Raw genomic sequence first — 15,848 nt, 5'->3', positions numbered from 1 at the left:
CAGAACTCTAAGTAGGCCAAAACAAGTGGCGGACAGTTTTTTGGCCTGGGTGGAGAAGGAGAGTTTATTGTCTAGCCAAACTCCCAGGCTTTTAACACTTTCCTTGTGAGTGGGGGGGGGACCCAGAGCACTGGGCCACAAGGAGGTGAAAGACGCGGGGGAGGTTGGGCCTAGGAGCATGAGTTCTGTCTTATCTCCGTTTAGTTTAAGGGAGGAGTTGGTCATCCATCCCTTTACGTCCTCAAGGCAATTTAGCAGGTCTGCTGGGGAATAAGTGCTGTTCTCCGTGGCCAGTGAGACCACAAGCTGGGTGTCGTCGGCATATGACACGATTTTAATGCCATATGGTTCGACAACACCCGCCAGCGGCCTCATGTACACGTTAAACAGCACCGGGCTCAGAGAGGAGCCCTGTGGAACTCCGCAGCTCAAGGGTTTCCTGGAGGACACTGTCTTTCCGTCGAAGATCTGAAACGACCTCCCAGACAGAAAGGAGTCAAACCACCTTAAAGCGTCACCTGAAACTCCGATGTTATAGAGACGGTCTAACAGGGTGGTATAGCTGACCGTATCAAAGGCGGCACTTAGGTCAAGGAGGATCACTGCCACTGATCCTCCCTGATCCAGTATCCTTCTAGTTTCTTCGGTGACGGCTAGTAAGGCGGTTTCCGTGCCGTGCTTCGGTCTGAAGCCTGTCTGGGATGTATGTAGTAGAGAGTGGTCCTCCAGGAACTGGACCAGCTGCGCATTTATGTGTTTCTCTAACACCTTGCTCGCCCAGGGGAGGAGTGAGATGGGGCGATAGCTGGCATGGTCGTCAGGGTCTAGGCTGTTTTTTTTTAACAGTGCCCCGTACCATGGCTTGTTTCCAAGCCATGGGGACTGAGCAGGCGGCTATGGATGTATTAAGGAGATCCAGGATTGTAGGCAGGATGATTTTGCTAGCCTGCATCAGGATCTCTGGGGGGGCAGGATCACAGGGGGAGCCCGACTTGACTTGTCGTGCCACCTTGCTTAAGGTGTCAAGGTCCAGAGGGTGGAAGTGCTCGAGGGAGGGCTGGTCTGGGTGGAGGGGTGGCCTCGGGGGGAGTGAGTTGCTCGAATGCAGGGATGTGGCTGCAATCGGGAATGCAGAATAAATATTGTGGACTTTGTCGTGAAAGAAATCCGCGAGCTCGTTACATTGGTCCTCGGTTTTGTTGGGTGGGGGGACCGAATTGACATTGGAGCATTGTTTTATAATTTGGAAAATTTCTTTTGGCTTAGATTTTGCTTCTAATATTTTCTTAGAGTAGTGGGTTGCCTGGGCAGATCTGATTCCTTCTTTGTAGGCTCTGATCGCCTCTTTGTAAGCAGCCTTTTTGTCTGGGAGGAAGTCTAAGCGCCAGGCTCTCTCTCGTTGTCTGCAAAGGCGTTTTAGTTGTCTTAGAGAGTCGGAGAACCAGGGGGCAGATTTCTGTAGTCTCTTCGAGGAGGACCTACGAAGCGGGAGGATCGCGTCAAGCGAGTGGGCGATCCAGTTCTCATAGTGGGCATTTGCCGCATTGGGGTCTGGGCAGGGTAACGGGCGAGAGGAATCTAAGTTGTGCATCCAGAGCTCCAATGGAAGTTTTGACCAGTTCCTCCTGGTGGTGGTTTGGGGAGGTGGCTGGGGGGTCTTGTGTTTGACCCAGGTAAATGGGATCAAAAAATGGTCAGACCATGGGAGGTGGATGGGTTGATCCACAGTTAGATTCAGGCAGTTGCTGAATATGGAGTCAAGTAGATTGCCTTTTTCGTGGGTCGGGGCGGCAACCAGCTGGAGCAGTTGGAGAGCTTCCAGGTCCTCTTGTAGTTCCTGAGCAATGTGGTCCGAGGGGGAGTTAAAGTGGAGATTGAGATCACCTAGGATTGTATGGTTGGCGGAGGAGAGGATTCTTTGCGCCGTGATTTCTGGGAGAGACCTGTGGAACTCTTTTACAGGCTCGGGGGGGGCGATAGATAAGGGTGCCAGAGAAAGTGTTATTGGCGTTAAACTCTATACAGAATGCTACACTCTCGCACTCAGGGATGGTTTCTGCTGTAATACGGCATCGGTACTGGTTCTTTAAAACGATCGCCAGACCTCCGCCTCTCCCTACCGGTCTATCCACTCTGAGGATATAGTAGCCTGCGGGTAGGGCTTTTACCACGTCTGGCTCGGAGTGGGCAGTGAGCCACGTTTCTGTCAGAAATGCCGCGTCTGCTTTTTCCTCCTCAAGCAGCATAGAGATCTGTGTGCTGTGTTTTGGTAAGGAACGGCAGTTGAGCACGTACATGCGGTATGTTTGTGTCGCGGTCGAAGGGGGTTTGCAGAAGGAGTGTTTACATCCTGAACATCGGGCAGGTAGCTCTGTGGGTGCGAAGGTATGGGGGCACTGGGGAATAGTGGTCCTACCTATGCTGTATAAGGTCGCCGAGCTGTAAGTCCTACTCTGGGTGGGGTGGGAGCCAAGGTCTGTGGCCCCGGGTCCCGGCTGGTCGCGGACGGGCGCAGACGGGCTTGCCTTAGGCGCTCCCGCTGCGCTCGTCCGCTGCGCTTCCTGTAGATGCACATTTTAACCAGAGGGGGGGGGGGCGTGGCCTAAGTGGGCGTGATCAGCGTGCACGCCTCGTCTGATGGCGGCCGCTGGGGCTGGTGAGGGGCGTCAACAGCGTTTTGCTCAGCTGTGCGCTAGGTGCATTCAAGTCCTGGTAGTAGTGCAGGTTAAAAACAGCACGTTATGTGACACCACGCAATTTTAAAAGTAAGCTTTGATTTTTACAGTAGTATTATTAAGTATTTGCCAACACTCGTACCTCCAGCTCCCGGCTTTCCGCCTCAGGAACTGGGACAACAGTCTACAAGAGCGCTAGTATTCAGCGTCTTTATACACAATCTAGGGGGCGTGGCCTAAGTGGGCGTGATCAGCGTGCACGCCTCGTCTGATGGCGGCCGCTGGGGCTGGTGAGGGGCGTCAACAGCGTTTTGCTCAGCTGTGCGCTAGGTGCATTTTCTCCTGAACGAAATACATTTCCCATTGCTGTGGCTATTATTGCTTCCATAAAGAACATGTATGAGGGTTGTTACTCGCTTTTAAAGATTTACTGGTCAGTCAAAGCAGTTCAGCAGCAACATTGTTGTCTGTAAGTCCTCTACTCCTTTCTGTGGATTTTGGCTCTATACATTTATTTATTTAATTTAAAACATTTATAGAGCGCAGCTGTCGCCTGGCAGGCATCCTGGCGCTAGGGTGGCTACTCCTAAGATAGAAATAGTAGAAGATTGTTTAGTAGTGACGGAGGGACTCTAGGGAAAAAGCCAAGTCTTTATTAGTTTTCGAAAAGGCAGGAGCTGTGAAGTATGGTGGATGTCGGCGGGCAGACTGTTCCAGAGCTTTGCAGCCGCCACTCGGAATGATCTTCCCCCGATCCTGGCTCTCTTGAATCTGGGTACTGTTACAAGTCGAGCGGTGGTGGATCGAAGAGCTCTGGTTGGTGTATACCAGGTAAACATCCGTTGTAAAGGGATAGGTCCTAGCCCATGTAATGCCTTAAAGACCAAGCAAGAGACATACATTGGATTGTGCGAGGAGGATTGGTAGGTGAAAAGCAACGGTCTGTTCTTTATCTTTGTGTAAAAAAATGGGCAACCCTAATGTGATGCCTCCTACTCCAAGATTCAAGAAGATCTGAACAAGGGTAGAAAGGTCTGCTACATCAAAGGCTCTCAATAAATCAAATAAGAGATCACTTGCCCAGACTCTGTTGCCATTCATAACTCTTATAAGGACGGTGCTTATAACTGATCATGTAGATCATGAAAGGTTGCCTGTGATGTATCAAGAAGCTTGTAGTTCTCGGAGTGGCTCACTTTATTGAGAGAACCTGTTATTATGTCACTGCAGGAACCCTGTTACTCACCTGAAGAAAAACCTTCAACATTTGAGGTGAAACAGAGTAACATGCTTTAGAATGATATCTATTTGGATAAAGAAACTCCAATTGCAGACTGGATCCGTAGATTAACCTTAATGCCATTAATATGGAGGAGACTATCAGAAAAAAATCGCTATGGCTTCACATAAGACTTGAAAAAAGTGGATACAACTTTGGTGCACTCAGCATTATGAAGCACTTTTTGGATCCACTGACACTGTTTTTATAGTGCTGACAATCTCCAGTTACCCGTCTTATTTGGTACAAAGACTTGAAATGGACCCATTGGTGACATAGAACATCACATTGGACTTGGGTGGCACTTCTGATTATGTTTAAAGTTTGGGGTTATTGATTTAGGAGACTGTTTCATGGACATTTAGCCACTAGGGCTCAAAACCACTAGTTTGCCTGTAATAGGTGCTACTAATGTGGGGCAGAGGGCAGACCAGCCTGTCCAGGTTAATGCATTCGCTCTGGCACCTCTGCTTTAGAGTGACAAAGGTAGTAGGAAATCCAAGAGGTCATAGAGAGTTATCGAAAAACACAAAAACCCTTTCCAATCCAGTAACATTGGCCATAGGGTCCCATTTTAATTTAATATGTTGGCTTACTATGTAAGTTATTTAATAGTGTTTGGAGTTGTAGCACATCCCCAAAGCTGCTAGACCTTCCTAGGTTTTAGTTTAATTATTATTTAAACTACTCTACCTATCCTAAAGGCAATTGACATCTCATTGCTTATCTTGCACAGCTGTCACTCTTATTGGGACATTGAGTGCAGCTACTTGAGTTGGGCAGTATCTGAATCAACTGTCTACGTCCTTCTGGAGTTAGCCCGGATTGCCGGGCTTGCTGCCATGTGAAAGTCGAGTGTAATACCTTAATATTAATTCAAGTGCAATGTTACCTGATGTAATTGGGCATCAATAGTAAATGACAGGAACCACCGTAGGTACTTCCCAGCATCCACTGAGTGCTGCAGGACCCAAAGAATCTCTGAAGTCACTATCTACACCATACCATAAGCATGACAAGGGCAGTTTGATAAAGGAAGGGGCGGAAGGGGGTCGGTTGGTGGACAACTATATTAACAAAGAATTAACCTGTAAATATTTGTTCATTAAACACCCTAGATATTGTTAGAAGTATTGCTTCCTTTAAATTGTTCCTCTGATTCTTTTGCAGCAGTTTTATGTTAATAGACTTTTTAGTTGTGTTACTGAATCTGTATTCTTTGCTATAGGTCAGAAATATGAATGTGCTAGAAAATGGAATGTGCACTGTGTATCCATGCAGTGGTTCTTTGACAGCATTGAAAAAGGATTTTGTCAAGATGAGTCCATGTACAAGACTGATTCTGCTACGGATGCAAAAAGCAAGCCCAGTACGTCAACGCCAACACGTACTGCTAAGAAACAAGAAGGTAAGTGGAAACCTAGATCATTACATCTTTTGCCATGTATCAGCAGCTCTTGTCAGCTGACTTGGAAATAGATACTTAATTTTTAATTAACTTAAATCCTCTTCAGAAATGTGTATGAGAAATTGTTTTGAAGGAATGTATGTTTTTCCTCAAAGGATTCTCTGATATTCATAAACAATTGAAACTAACAATGAATGTGTAGGGTCCTTGAACACAATGTAAAGTATTGACTGTTAAATTTGAAAATGATATGAATGAAGAAAAACGTGCCTATCGAAAGCAACCTTTTTTTGTTTTTATGTTTTCAGTTATGATCAGTTATTTCAAAGTACATTCTTATTTAAACGGGTTTCAAATTTGAAGTTGATATTTAAAATGGTCTTCTGGGATCCGGCACACAAGCATAGTTATTCACTATTTATAGGTTTAATTGGAGTACTCAATAGAATTCGGAATACATGGAAATATCTGCTTCTTATTTAAGAACCACAAATCAAAACCTAACAGGAAATCCTAACCAACTAGCAAAACATTGTTAATCCTAATGAAGACCATTCTAATGGCACAAAAGTTTGCAAGATCTTTTTTCTCTGTGACAATTAGGAATGTGTACATGGCAGTGCTTCATAAAAAACTAGATGGCGAAGCAAGCTGTGAAACACACACACCCTCCCCCGGCCCCCCACTTTAAGTTAAGATTTTCTGTTTGTACACTGAACAACTACAATGCACCCAACACTGAAGAAAGCTTTATTTGCCAAACTTATTAATGAATTGTAGTGAGGATTATTCAGTATAAACTGCCTCTAATTCTCCAATGACACAAATTCCTTTGGAATTGCAAATGCATAATTTAGAACCTATTTTTGTATTTTGCAGAAAAGAATTCGATCTGGCAATCCCTTCTTTTTTGTCCAGCAGTTTTAGAGCTTCTTTATACATGTTTAATTTTCCTGGCTTGGCACTACAGATGATGGCATTTAAGATAACCACCAACTAACCAACCTTATTCAAGCAGCTGTGATCATGCGATCCATGACGGGGAATTCCTGTGAATGAATGATTTATAAGCTTATTAAGCACAGATAGGCAAAGGTGCCTTGTTGCTCAAACATACATACCTTTTTAAAATGAAGAATGTTTATACTGCTTTACAATAGGAAAAGGTTCTGGAATAAGCCTCAGGTTGATAGATGGACGAGCGTTTTTGGATCCTTCTTGTATATCGGGCTGTACTTTGGGTGCAGCCCAGTGTACACGAAGGATCATCCCCTGTGTCTAGGTTCCCTAATTTGAGGTATAATGAACCCTTGTATAGCAGACTTTAGACTCAGCATGGTAAGATACACCTGTATCTGTGTAGATGTAGAGAGATAATGCCAGGTTTCTCCAGGTAGGTCACAGCATTGTATGGTCAAATGTGTCAAAGATCCAATAGCATTAGGGCCACCATGCCCCGTTCATACAATGTTAGTTTTAGGATACACTGGGAGACCACCAAGGCTTGGCCAGAATCCAGTATCAGTAGGATCTAAACTGGATATTGCTACTAGAAGTGTTTAGTATTACTGATTTCTCAATGACTTTAGCACTTAATGGGAGAAGAGAAATTAGCCCACCAAATTGGAGTTCAGCATCTGGTCAAGAACAGACGCAACCATGGTAGCTACTTTCTTAAGTTTTGATGGAGCACTATTGTGCAGGGTGGAACCTATTTTACAATATTGTCAGCTCTGTAGAGAATGAGAAAACAATGAAGTTAAATATTCTGAGATTATGCTAGGTCAACAGACTGAAAAGGGAATTCTCATTGCTATTGGCTAACTGGCAAGACATTTCTAATGGTTTTAATTTATTTATTTATATATTCATGTGAGGGTTTGCTTTTATGCATTCCAAGCTGGCTTGGATGGTATTTTACCAATTCAAAGCGTCATTTAGCATTTCTCAGTTGATTATCGATGTGTATGGAATATGGGCGGAGACCTATATGCTATATTTGATTGTGCTAATACTTACAGCGGTTTTTCAATTCAAATTTAAGCTCGCTGTGTTTGCACATTGTTTTTCTGTTTCAAAAAACGCTTTATGTGAGAAATGAAGAGGTGTATTATTTGACGATATGTAACCATTTCAAGATGTATTCCTCTTTCTAGCTTTATTAAGTCACGTTTTCACGTATTTTGTATATATACACGATGTATTACACTATTCTGTTACCCGTGAGCAAGGCGGTTTCCGCCGAAATGCGTAGGGTATTTTGCTTGGCCCATATGCTGGCGAAATAAATCCGTTTTTCAACTGGATCCTGTTTTGGCGTCATTTTCTGGAAGGAGTGCACTCGCGCTTGTTTGCGCTTGGTGAGCGATTTTTTTTTATATATATATATATATATATATATATATATATATATATATATATATATATATATATATATACATATATATCTATATATATATATATATATATATATACATATATATATATATATATATATATAGATATATATATATATATATATTTATTTTTTCTTCGAAAAAGCGGTTCCTCTCAGCACAGGACTCTGGTAGAAGTAGATGTTTTCAAAATGCTTATTTATTCAAGCAGAGGCACAAACGCCAACGCGTTTCGATGCTTACAAAGCACCTTGCATAGATATATGCTGTCCCCTGTATGTACTGGTGATCACCCCTCGTAGTGCCGCTTTTGATTCGCGACAAACTTTTTTTTTTTTCCCATCTTGGGTTTGTGTATTGCTTGGTGTGCATCCAGATTGCAAGTGGTGCAGAAAAGAGGTGTTTACCACAAAACGCCTCATTGATTGCAAACACCTATCTCCACATCAAGAGAAAGCCCACACTCAAATCCTTAGGCAATTTCCATTTTATTAGCAGACGACACGTGTTTCAGCTGATCCGCAGCCTTTGACAAATGCAGGAGATCAGCCGAAATGTGCATATATATGTGTGTGTATATATATAGCTCTCAACAAAAGGGTTAGAGAGGTATTTTCTTATTTTTACAGTTGGAATCACTAAATTCTGCGATTTAGCTCAGTAGATTCAACTTTTCATAGCTGCCACATTTTCTGATTTCTTATGTGTGCCCTTGCCATTGTTTCAGTGTATGTGTAAGTGGCATTCAAGTACCAAATGTATGCCACTTAGAGGGACACTTTCTCGCGAAAAAAACCAAACAGTGAAGTACATCGAAAGAGATAAATTACTGCCTTTTGTGCAGTGAAACTTCAAAACGATATTAAAACTGCTGAAAAGCACCTGAAATTGAAAGTCACTAACCTACTACCCCCTAACCAGCACTAACAGAGTATGCTCTCTTCCTCCTTCATGCTCTTGCAGTGATCCCTCCTCACCAACTTTTTACATAGATCATCAAAGTCAGGCGTATCTTGCAGCTCCTCATACTCCAGTAAAGCAGTGAGGAAGCAGACCCACCATCTCCTTCAGGGAAGAAGGTGCCTGGACATGAATCACAACAACTGTTTTTTTTGTTTTTTTTTTTAAACCCAGGTGTATTTTGCATTCTAGGATTTATATCATGCCCTGTAATAACAACCTAAGATCCTCCTGAACAGGCCCAGTGGTCTCATGTCACACCTGATATCTCAGCGGTCCTGGCTTTTTAGCACACAGCAGCAGAGCTATGCGATCTGCTGTTACGTTTTTAAAGCAGTAAACATGGGCCAAAGTATCTGTGAGGAAATGGGGTGTATTATATGGTGTGGTTGTGTGACCTTACCATGTAATACACTTACCAACAAATTTAGGACAGTTAATTTACGTTTGTCAAACAATCGGCTCAATCCCAGGTAGCTGTGACTGAGCAGCAAGGCTTATACAAAGGAACAAGTGTAAAGCATTTAAACCGCATCAAAGCAATTGAAGAAGAAATCGACAAGACACTGAAGAAATCAGACACCAATTTATACAAATCAACTGTATTTTTATGTATTTTAAACAACACATTGAAAAAGATCCATCGGAGAGTTCCAGAAATATAGACTTTACAAATTATAGTAAATCTAAGCATTTCCCTCAACCGCAAACTAGCATTGGCAAACCCACGAAATTTAAGACACAGAAACTTTATCACTAAAAGGTTTAGGCGAGGTGTAATACAGTCACTTTATGCGGCCAACTCCAGTGGGGAGCCAGTCAGGGGGCTGGACTGTTCCCATGAAGCACAGGGTCAGACTGATTTGCATATGGCCATGTCTGAACTGGGGTGGCGGACTGAGCTAAAGAATGATGATGGATTAAACCCAGATCAGTTGACGGGGGTGAGTACTTGCAATGTTCAACACTCCGTCAATCATCCCCTTTGGTTTTGCTCAGTAAGGGGGACCAGCAAGATCCTCATAAACTGTTACCTCAGCAGGTGAATCAGGCTTCTGGCACTTTTATCCTTTGCATGGTTTTCCTATGGAAGTGGCCCTGATGCAAGGGATGCTTCATGCTGAAGATGCCAAAAGGATGCTGCGCATCTGATGTGGTCGACGGGGGTCCTGCTGCGACTACTCTTCGGACCAGAGGAGGTGAGACAGTCTGGTCACAGCGTCAACGTCCCTCGAAGTCCTCTCTGTGCTGACAGTAGTCCAGTCTCGTGGTCACAGGCCAGTCCTTGCTGGGTCAGTAAATCGTCCTCTGGAGGTCTGACCTGCCCTCTGAAGACTCTCCCGAGTTCAGCAAACTCTGGTGAAACTTTGTTCGTCAGTGTGGTCCATGGTGCTGCACGGCTGTGGTTGGCAGTGAGTTGTAGACTATGAGCTATCAACTTGCCCCAGCAGGCTTCTTCAGCCTTTGTGTCCCTTGCTGTATACAGGAGGCTAGTCAGCTGGCCCTTTGAGTCTCTTGACATTGGCTGGGTTCTGTAGACGACTTGTCCTTCAGCAGGACACTGCAGTCACAGTCCCTCTACTTTGCCAACCTACCATGTGCAGTCCACAACTGTGCAGCCTCTCTTTGCCAGTTCCACTGTGCAGCAAAGCAATCCTTCTTTGAGGATGACTTGTCCTTGAGCAGAACATGGCAGGCACTGCCCCTCTCCTTTGCTAGCTACCAGGTGCAGTCTCTCTTTGTTGGTTCCACGGTGTCTGTTTGTCGGTTTCACTGTGCTGCAAAGCAGTCCTTTGTCCTGTCGAGATCTGAGTTCGGGCTCTAGGGGTGCCCCACTTGTGCTCAGAAAAGGCTCTTAGAGCAAGATGTGGTTGTTAGCCAATGGGCTACCATGTTCCCTCCCACCTAATCACCACTTCATGTGAAGTGTGGTTTCTGGGCATCCCAAGATGCACCATTCTGCCCACTTCCAGTATGGCAGGATACCTCTCTTGGCACATTGAGCTGCCTACCCAACCCAGAAGTATGGCTTTAAAAGGGGTTACATCCACCTAGGTAACCGGTTAGGAATCTGGTTTCCCCTCTCGTTTCCTGTCTGATTGAGCAATGGAGCAGCCCCTCTCTCAGATGTTGTTACCCATTTGCCTTTCAAAGTTGGCTTGTTCTTTGAAACTCGTCTTTTAAGCCACCTCCTTCCAGAGCAGGCGCATAATGCATTCTTTCCTGGGAATCGTTAGCACATCTCCCCAGGGGGTAGAAAGCTGTCTGGGCAACAGGACCTTGCAGGACCTTGTGTGCAACCAGAATGGGCATAAGGGACTAAAGGTAACAAAGTGTCACCTTTGCTAAAGTTGCAGACTGCTACTCTTTATATTAATTTCAACCTCCGAATCAAGTCCGGCTTAATGTAACAAGTTGTTTGATACCTTGGATGACCCACTTTGGTTGCACTGTTCCAGAGTTTGCGCAGCTGAGGTTTCAGCATGTAACTGTACACACCAATTGGGCAACCAAGATTTTCCGCAGTAAAAATTACATTTTGTTTCATTTTTACTATCAGAAAATTTAAAATGAGATAGTCTGCCAATGGGATATGTGCGTCTTTTGGTAGTTCTGCCATGGGATGACCTAGACATACACCAGGGGAAAGTCTGTCTTTGCTATTACTTTAAATACAAAGTCGGGCTTGCAGTGGAAACTGGGAGCTGGGAGTCTTGATTACTCGTATCACAGCCAGAGTGGCACAACCAGTGCTGCATTACTAGGGTGACCCTCATACTAACATGCCCTGGATACCATTTACTAGGGACTTATGAGTAAGTTAGCTTAGCCAATTTGACATAGCAGTTTTACGTGTAAGGACACAGGCACTGAGGTCTGGTTAGCAGGCCTCAGTTCACTCTTCATTGAAAAGTCATCCGCATCAGTCCAAAAACTTGGTGTTGACCATACAAAAGGGGGCATTTCCTTACTGGATCCCCTCAAACAAAGTGGTTTTGGTTAAAAAGAAAAAACAGTACTGGTTATAAATGCCACTCATAACATAGGCTCATTTATCAGCACAACTATAACAGCACAAAGGAATCTCAATTTAACAGATTTTTGGAGATGCAAAGAGCAGTACCTTTTCAGAGAATGATAAAAATACTTAGTAAGGCAAGCATTCGCCATTGACATCAACCATTATGTGTGCGGCAAGGGAGAAGTCTGGAAATGCATTTCAGCTTTCAATCATCCAGTTGTTTGTAAATTGAATAGAATATTGGTGATTCAAATATTAGAGACACATTCGCTCCAAACAGTGTACTGAGATGCTGAAAAAGTTTTACCTTAAATTAGTCAGTCCGCTGTTTTTGGTGGCTGCCCTGCCTGCTTGGACATTAAGAAAGCACACGCAGTAATCCTTGACTGTTGTAAAACCGTTTCTGACTGGCTGCAGTAGAGCACATCACATGTCTTAGCTTTTTATGTGCAGCTGTATTTGCCCAGAACTGGCCAGCGTGTATCATGTGCAAAGATCACTTAGGGAGCAGCTTTGTAATTGGTGGCTATATTAAGCATGCAGACAGTCAGTCAATTACAAAGCCGATCGCTTCAGCATGACCAGGTGAACTGCATCTTGGCCGTGCGACTGTGGAATAGCGTCCCTCACCGACTTCTCATGGTATCATAAGCAAACTGTATCATTGGCGCCAGGTGCAATAAGCTGCCAAGTAATACTAAAGGAGCCAGTCTGAGCATCACTGCTAGGTGATATGACAAAAATTAGCAAATGTGCTAGTCTGACCCAAGATGCTCGGCACTTGGCAGGGCGATGTTTTTAATTTCTAGAAAAAGGATATGGCTACACTTGCTAGCCCTCCTAATTTAGTGCATGTGTTATTAACTTGATTTTGCTCGTTATGATAAAAAAATTTCATGAAATGTACAGTGTAATATATACATGCAGGCAACTTTTTCAGTTTTTTTTAAAAAAAAATGTTTTTATTGTTGCGTCAAGAAGAAATATTGTGTATCAGCATATCATTGTCGGTGTCGCATCAACATTCAGCTACATCCGACCATTAGTGCAACAAGTTTTTTTCCTTTTTTTAAACTTAACATCCAACTGTAAGGTCATAGATTGGTAACTTAATAGCATTAAAAACATGAATTACTATATTCCAATGTAGCAGCATATTGAGTAAGGCCTAGTATCTCGCAGGACGTACGAGGTCCGTTCACATCATTTGTACACTGAAGTCACAGGACCCTTCTGACCAATGTGCGGTCCCCTCCCGCCTTCCACACCTACTCTACATCTTCCTCCTCATCTGAGCTATCTATATCCTCTTCCTCAGGTAGCGGATCACAAAGTTCCCCCTATATGTGTTCCATGGCAACCATAGTTTGTTCCATTTACGTGGGTTGGCTCTTTGTTGATACACCGCACATTCCATCACCATGAGCATGTCCATATTTCTGCACCATTGCGCCGAAGTAGGTGTTTCCGGAGCCCCCCATTTCTGCGCTATGTCCCGCTTCGCTAACATCATTCCAATAATTACCCATTGTCGCCCCTGTGGAGTCAGGTTGTTCGGGCCCCATACATTCAGCAGACAAACTCTAGGATCAGGAGTGATGGGGAGTCGCAAGGTTTGGGCGACAGTGCGCATCACTCGCCTCCAGTACTCTACCATGTTAGGACAGGACCACAGGGTATGAAATAGTGTGCCTTCTTCCCCGCAACCTCTCAAACAGTAAGGATGGTCCGCCCTCTGAATTTTATGGAGGGTAGTGCCTGCGTAATATACCCGGTGCAGTATTTTAAATTGTATTAGTCGTAATCTCGCCGAGATTCCAGCTTCTCTAGGCGACGCCAGTGCAGCATTCCAATTCGCCTCATCCGATTCCCCGAGCTCATCCTCCCATTTGCGTCTCAGTGTCTGTAATGGGTCAGGCAGATTGTTCACTAGCTTGCGGTACGTGAGGGAGGTGTCGCTAGCCTCCATGTAGTCTGTAAGAAGTCTGTCTTCTAAAGGAGCTGACTCTGGGACCTGTGTTCCTGGTGAGATTGCAGCCATTAATGCGTGTCGTATCTGTAACTTTTTCAGTTTTGTGTGTTAAATGGGTTACATAGTTTTGTGCTTTGAGATGCATGTTGGGGAACCCAAAAATCCTCTTGTTCAGTCTTGTCAGTCCTCTCTAAAATGCTTATGTGCTATGTGATCATCAGTGTCCATTATCTACCATTCCTGTGATGCACTGATAGGACTGCAAACTATTTCGAGGCCACAGAAATCAGAATGTATTGCATCAGGTGCTAGCGGTGTAATGCCTCCTGAATGTCCTTTTTGCCTCACCATTCTTGCATCTTCTCATAGTACCCTCCCCATTCCCTTGGACCTGCCACATATCAAAACTTATAGTTATCAGGCCTCTGACTTTTATTCTTTGGGGCTTTTGTCCACATTGGGATGGGAATAGCTATGTCTGGAAGGCCTGGGTAAGGAATGGAGAACAAGGGTAGGTAGGACTGTTAAGTGGAACTTCGGTACCAATCATCAGTCCTTGATATTACCCTAAACATTGTGATCCTGGAGGAAGACTGGCTTTCTTATCCCAAGCAGGGTTTTTATAGAACAGTAATCAGCATCTTGGGTGCTTTGGATCTAGGATCCTGATGAGTCCTGAAGGGCTCTTTATCTGTTCTTTGGAATCCTGGTGCTGGAACTCCATCTGTGGTCACTGGCTGGCGAGAACAAGTTGCCTTGTACGACCAGACTCCAGGCCTTGTGGCTTAGTACTTTACCTGTGAGAGGTACATACTTGAGGGTTTCCTACTTTTGTGTTGATTGTAAAAGGCCATAAAATGGGGTTTGACATTTCTTAACAGCAACGACCGGTATTGCTGACTCAGCTGCAGTGCCATTTTCCACCTTGCAGTAGAGCCTACATCCTCATCCAGTACCAGCACATTCTGAGGCATTTGACAAGAGATAGTTTCTCAATGGTCAAAGATGATAATCAGTGCAGAAGAACACGAACTGTAAGATGCTGTGTATTTAGGTGTGACATACAAACACCTCATTGTTAGCTGTGAACAGTTTGATGTCTGTGTTGCTCTTCTTGAAACCTCTTGTAAATGACATTCATTTCAAAATGTGGGCTTATTTAAAATAAAAAGTCAAATAACTGAAGCCTGCAAAATACTCAGTTTGAATGTCTTTTGTATCACTCACTTCTGTAATAAAGAGGTGTCCTTCCGCTAATGCACACCTTCATCATATCACTTTAAAGTGTAAAGCCTTTTCTGATGACTGCTTCGAAGAATAGGTGTTCACCACATGCTCTTCAGGTCCGAACAATGGGCTTATTATTGCCACATTCTGTGGTACCCATATTGACTTCAAAAGTATGAAATGCTGAGGTGAGCCACCTGGATTGAGAACTATGATCTTCACTTTGTACACATGTATACAAGGTCTGCATTAGTCCACTGACCCATCATTCTTTCATAGCTTTCATTAGCTTGATGCCACTTGTGTGTATGCTATCTCCACCAACCTGTTGCTCCTTTTACTAAACAGTGCCCATATTTGAGACTAGAATGGAATAGGTCAGCTACACAAGAAGGCAGGTGTATGTGCACTGCTTACTTCAGTTTTGATTACCTGATAGAAAACTGTTTGAGATCATACAACGTATACCAATGCTAACCGTGCATTGGTGAACCAGGAACTATTTCATACAGTAAAACACTCCCTCTGATTTATTTATTTTGTAAAGATTTGACCGCTATTATCCTTGAAATATAAAATATTTCAATAAGACATAGTTGAACGTATTTTTATTTGTCAAAATATGAATTAATTTTAATATTTTATGTGTACATGTGTCTGTGATTTTTTTTAACAACTTTTTTTATTGACACATCGCATAAAAAAGACAGCACTTCGTACCCCGGAGGAACTGAGGCAAGTATCGTACAGCATAATCAGCGATTCAGTTCACATTAGAATACATACCCCAGACCCCAAACCTCCTACCCCAACCTCCCTGGCCCACCTACCCCCTGCACTGCGTCTCTCCAGCACTGTAGAAAGTGTACATACATTTCGACATTGTAGATAACATCTCCCGCATGTGCC

General features: G+C 43.8%; 1 protein-coding gene across 5 annotated transcripts in view; it reads left to right on the top strand.

Annotated features, from left to right (window-relative positions):
- TOPBP1 (DNA topoisomerase II binding protein 1) overlaps positions 1–15,848 on the top strand; it is a 303,450-nt gene that overhangs the window by 67,024 nt on the left and 220,578 nt on the right. For all 5 annotated transcript variants that reach the window (XM_078663859.1, XM_078663862.1, XM_078663863.1 and 2 more), the window contains one exon: positions 5,183–5,362. In XM_078663859.1, the coding sequence (XP_078519985.1) occupies positions 5,183–5,362 (180 nt within the window). The remainder of the gene's footprint in view (positions 1–5,182; positions 5,363–15,848) is intronic.

This window comes from Lissotriton helveticus, chromosome 10 (assembly GCF_964261635.1).
Source record: "Lissotriton helveticus chromosome 10, aLisHel1.1, whole genome shotgun sequence".
Lineage (NCBI taxonomy): Eukaryota > Metazoa > Chordata > Amphibia > Caudata > Salamandridae > Lissotriton > Lissotriton helveticus.
Note: the sequence above shows the minus strand (reverse complement) of the source record. Positions and strands in the feature narration are given on the sequence as shown.